General features: G+C 38.2%; 1 protein-coding gene across 1 annotated transcript; it reads right to left on the bottom strand.

Annotated features, from left to right (window-relative positions):
* Positions 1-983: 983 nt before the first annotated feature.
* Positions 984-1,805, bottom strand: LOC104981960 (olfactory receptor 51A4-like). The gene has a single exon (XM_010831230.1). It carries the CDS (start codon positions 1,803-1,805, stop codon positions 984-986), a length of 822 nt encoding a protein of 273 aa, XP_010829532.1.
* Positions 1,806-2,874: the final 1,069 nt, after the last annotated feature.

The following is a 2,874-nucleotide window of genomic DNA, read 5'->3' as shown; positions in this document are numbered from 1 at the left end:
AATGCCAAAAAAAGAGACTATTGCAAATAGTTATTTGAGAAATGCAAATCATGTTCAATAGTGGTAATCTCATCAACATACATGTCAATCTATGATTGTATGAAAGAAAGGATTCACAACCATTGCTAAAGGTCTGAGTGAACTATTGGCAGTTAGTTCCTGAGTTGTTAAACATCCTTCAGTAAGCACAGCATTCCCATCTGGCATTTTCCTGACTCAAATGTAGGTAGTACAGTCTTTTCAGAAATAATGTTTATCTGCTGATACTAGTTGCCTGAAGGGCTAGAGTGATTTACACATGTCTGACAGATAGAAGAGAAGAGGAAAAGAAGAGCTAAGAAAGAAAAAAAAAGTTGCATGCATTTAAATATACATGCACACAGATTCTTAAATCAGAGAACATGTATACAGAGCTTTGGAGTTCAGGAATTAGATATATCAACTGCATTATCATGAACTAAAAAAGGAAGAAACACTCAGTCTTTCCTCTAGTATACTTTTATTAGCTAGGAAAGTGAAAGTATGGAAACTATATCTTTTCTTTTAACATAGGCATTGATATAGGTAAGTTCTCTTATTTTATTGGCATGCATTTTAAAATTCAAGAAGTAGAGGCTTTCAGTCATCACTGAAGTCTTGAATTTTTAGATGTTCAATCTGAGAAAAAGAATGGAAGTAATTTTCTCAAGATCTCAGGGACACTGAGGGTACTAAGCATACTCAGTATTAAAGCCATTTACTCTATGAGTTCTAACCATAAAACACAAGACCATTCCTCTAGATCATGATTTCCCCTGGCTATACATTCAGTTTATTTATTTACCACTTATAAGTTTATTCCCTTTCTTATTGCATTGATAAACTTCTTTTTGAACAAAATTTCCCCATAACCTTTTTGCGGATTTGATGAGTCTTCACACAGGACACAATGGGATTCATCAGGAGAGGCACCAGTAGGAAAACATCAGCCATGAGAATGTGGATCATAGGAGACACACCACTGGCAAATTGGTGGAGCATGGCATGGCCGCACTCAGCACGGGCACACAGAAGATAAGCACAGCACAGATATGAGAGATGTGGGTGTTGAGGGCCTTAGGCTGCCCTCTGGGGGTTGCAATGCCCAGTACTGTCTTTAAGATCATCATGTAGGAGAAAGTAATAAATAGCAAATCCAAAATAGTAGAAAGGGTAGCACAGAGTCCATAGACAACATTGACACTGTTGTCAGAGCAGGCCACCTTCATGACACCCTGGTGGAGACAGTAGGAGTGTAAGAGCAGGTTTTGATGACAGTATGTCAGCCTTTGCAACAAAAAGGGCAGTGGAAGAATCAGCATAATATTCTTGGAAGTCAGCAAGACCCCTGTTTTGATGACTTGGGAGCTGGTTAAGATTGTGCTGTATCTAAGAGGGTGGTGCATAGCCACATACTGGTCAAATGCCATTACCAATAGCACAGAGGCTTCAGTGACTGTGAATAGATGGATAAAGAATTCCTGGGCAAAGCATGTAGCTGCATGAATTCCATGGACACCAAACAGGAACAGTCCCAAAGTGATGGGTGAGAAAGACAGGGACAACCCTAGGTCAGAGATGGATAGCATGGAAAGGAAATAGCGCATGGGTTCATGGAGGCTTGGCTCTGTCTTAATAAAGAAAAGGATGGTGAAGTTGCCCAGGAGAGAAAGAAAGTACACAGATGAGAAAGGGATGGATATCAAGAAGTGACTCTTCTCCAGTCCAAGGATCCCAATAAGGAAGAATCTGAGAACTTCAATGTTGGTGTCATTAAGAGGAGCCATGACACATAAAAAAGATACTTAACCAGGTTCTTGCCTCAGTGGAGATGGAAATTCCCTAAATAAAGAAGATATTCCTTTTTTTGTAAAATGTAGGTCATAGAACTAAGACAACTCAGAAACTTCTTAAGGTAAATAGTCTATTTAAACTGTCAGTTCAGGCTGTAAGAAAAGTCAAACAAACAAACAAAAAAACAAGAGGTATCTGACTTGCTTCTTTATCCAGCTATTTGTTTCATTTTGTGAGAGTCTCAGTCAATTTGGACTTTATATAACTAAAAATTCCAAACAATCCTTTGACCACATGAAGCTACTCATGGCTGAATTTCATAAAATCAGATCTCCAATTTTATGGTTCTCTTAACTTAGTTTTATAAAAACAAAATCTTGAAAGGAAAAGCAAACTTTACTATGGGTGAGGGGATTCATAAATTAACTCATATCTATAATCAAATCTGTATATCTCTGATAGGGTATAGATTTGAATTAATGGCAGAACTGAAAATTCATAATTATATAGTTTTAAAGTTAAAAAGTTCCTTTAGAAAATATATAGTCATATTTTCCTGACTATACAGAACCACTTTAACCATCAATTCAGTTCAGTACAGTCACTCAGTTGTGTCCGACTCTGCAACCCCATGGACTGCAGCATGCTAGGCTTCCCTATTCATCACCAACTCCTGGAATATAATCAAACTCATGTCCATTGAGTCAGTGATGCCATCCATCCATCTCATCCTCTGTCGGCCCCTTCTCCTCCTGCCTTCAGTCTTTTCAAGTATCAAGGTCTTTTCAAATGAGTCAGTTCTTCGCATCAGGTGGCCAAAGTATTGAGGTTTCAGCTTCAAAATCAGTCCTTCCAATGAATATTCAGGATTGATTTCCTTTAGGATGTATTGGTTGGATCTCCTTGTTGTCCAAGGGACTCCCAAGAGTCTTCTCCAACACCACAGTTCAGAGGCATCAATTCTTTGGCACTCAGCTTTCTTTATAGCTCAACTCTCAAATCCATACATGACTATTGGAAAAAACAGCTTTGACTAGATGGACCTTTGTTAGTAAAGTAATG

Source organism: Bison bison, unplaced genomic scaffold, assembly GCF_000754665.1.
Source record: "Bison bison bison isolate TAMUID 2011002044 unplaced genomic scaffold, Bison_UMD1.0 scf7180017864525, whole genome shotgun sequence".
NCBI lineage: Eukaryota > Metazoa > Chordata > Mammalia > Artiodactyla > Bovidae > Bison > Bison bison.
This window is presented reverse-complemented; position numbering and strand designations above follow the sequence as displayed.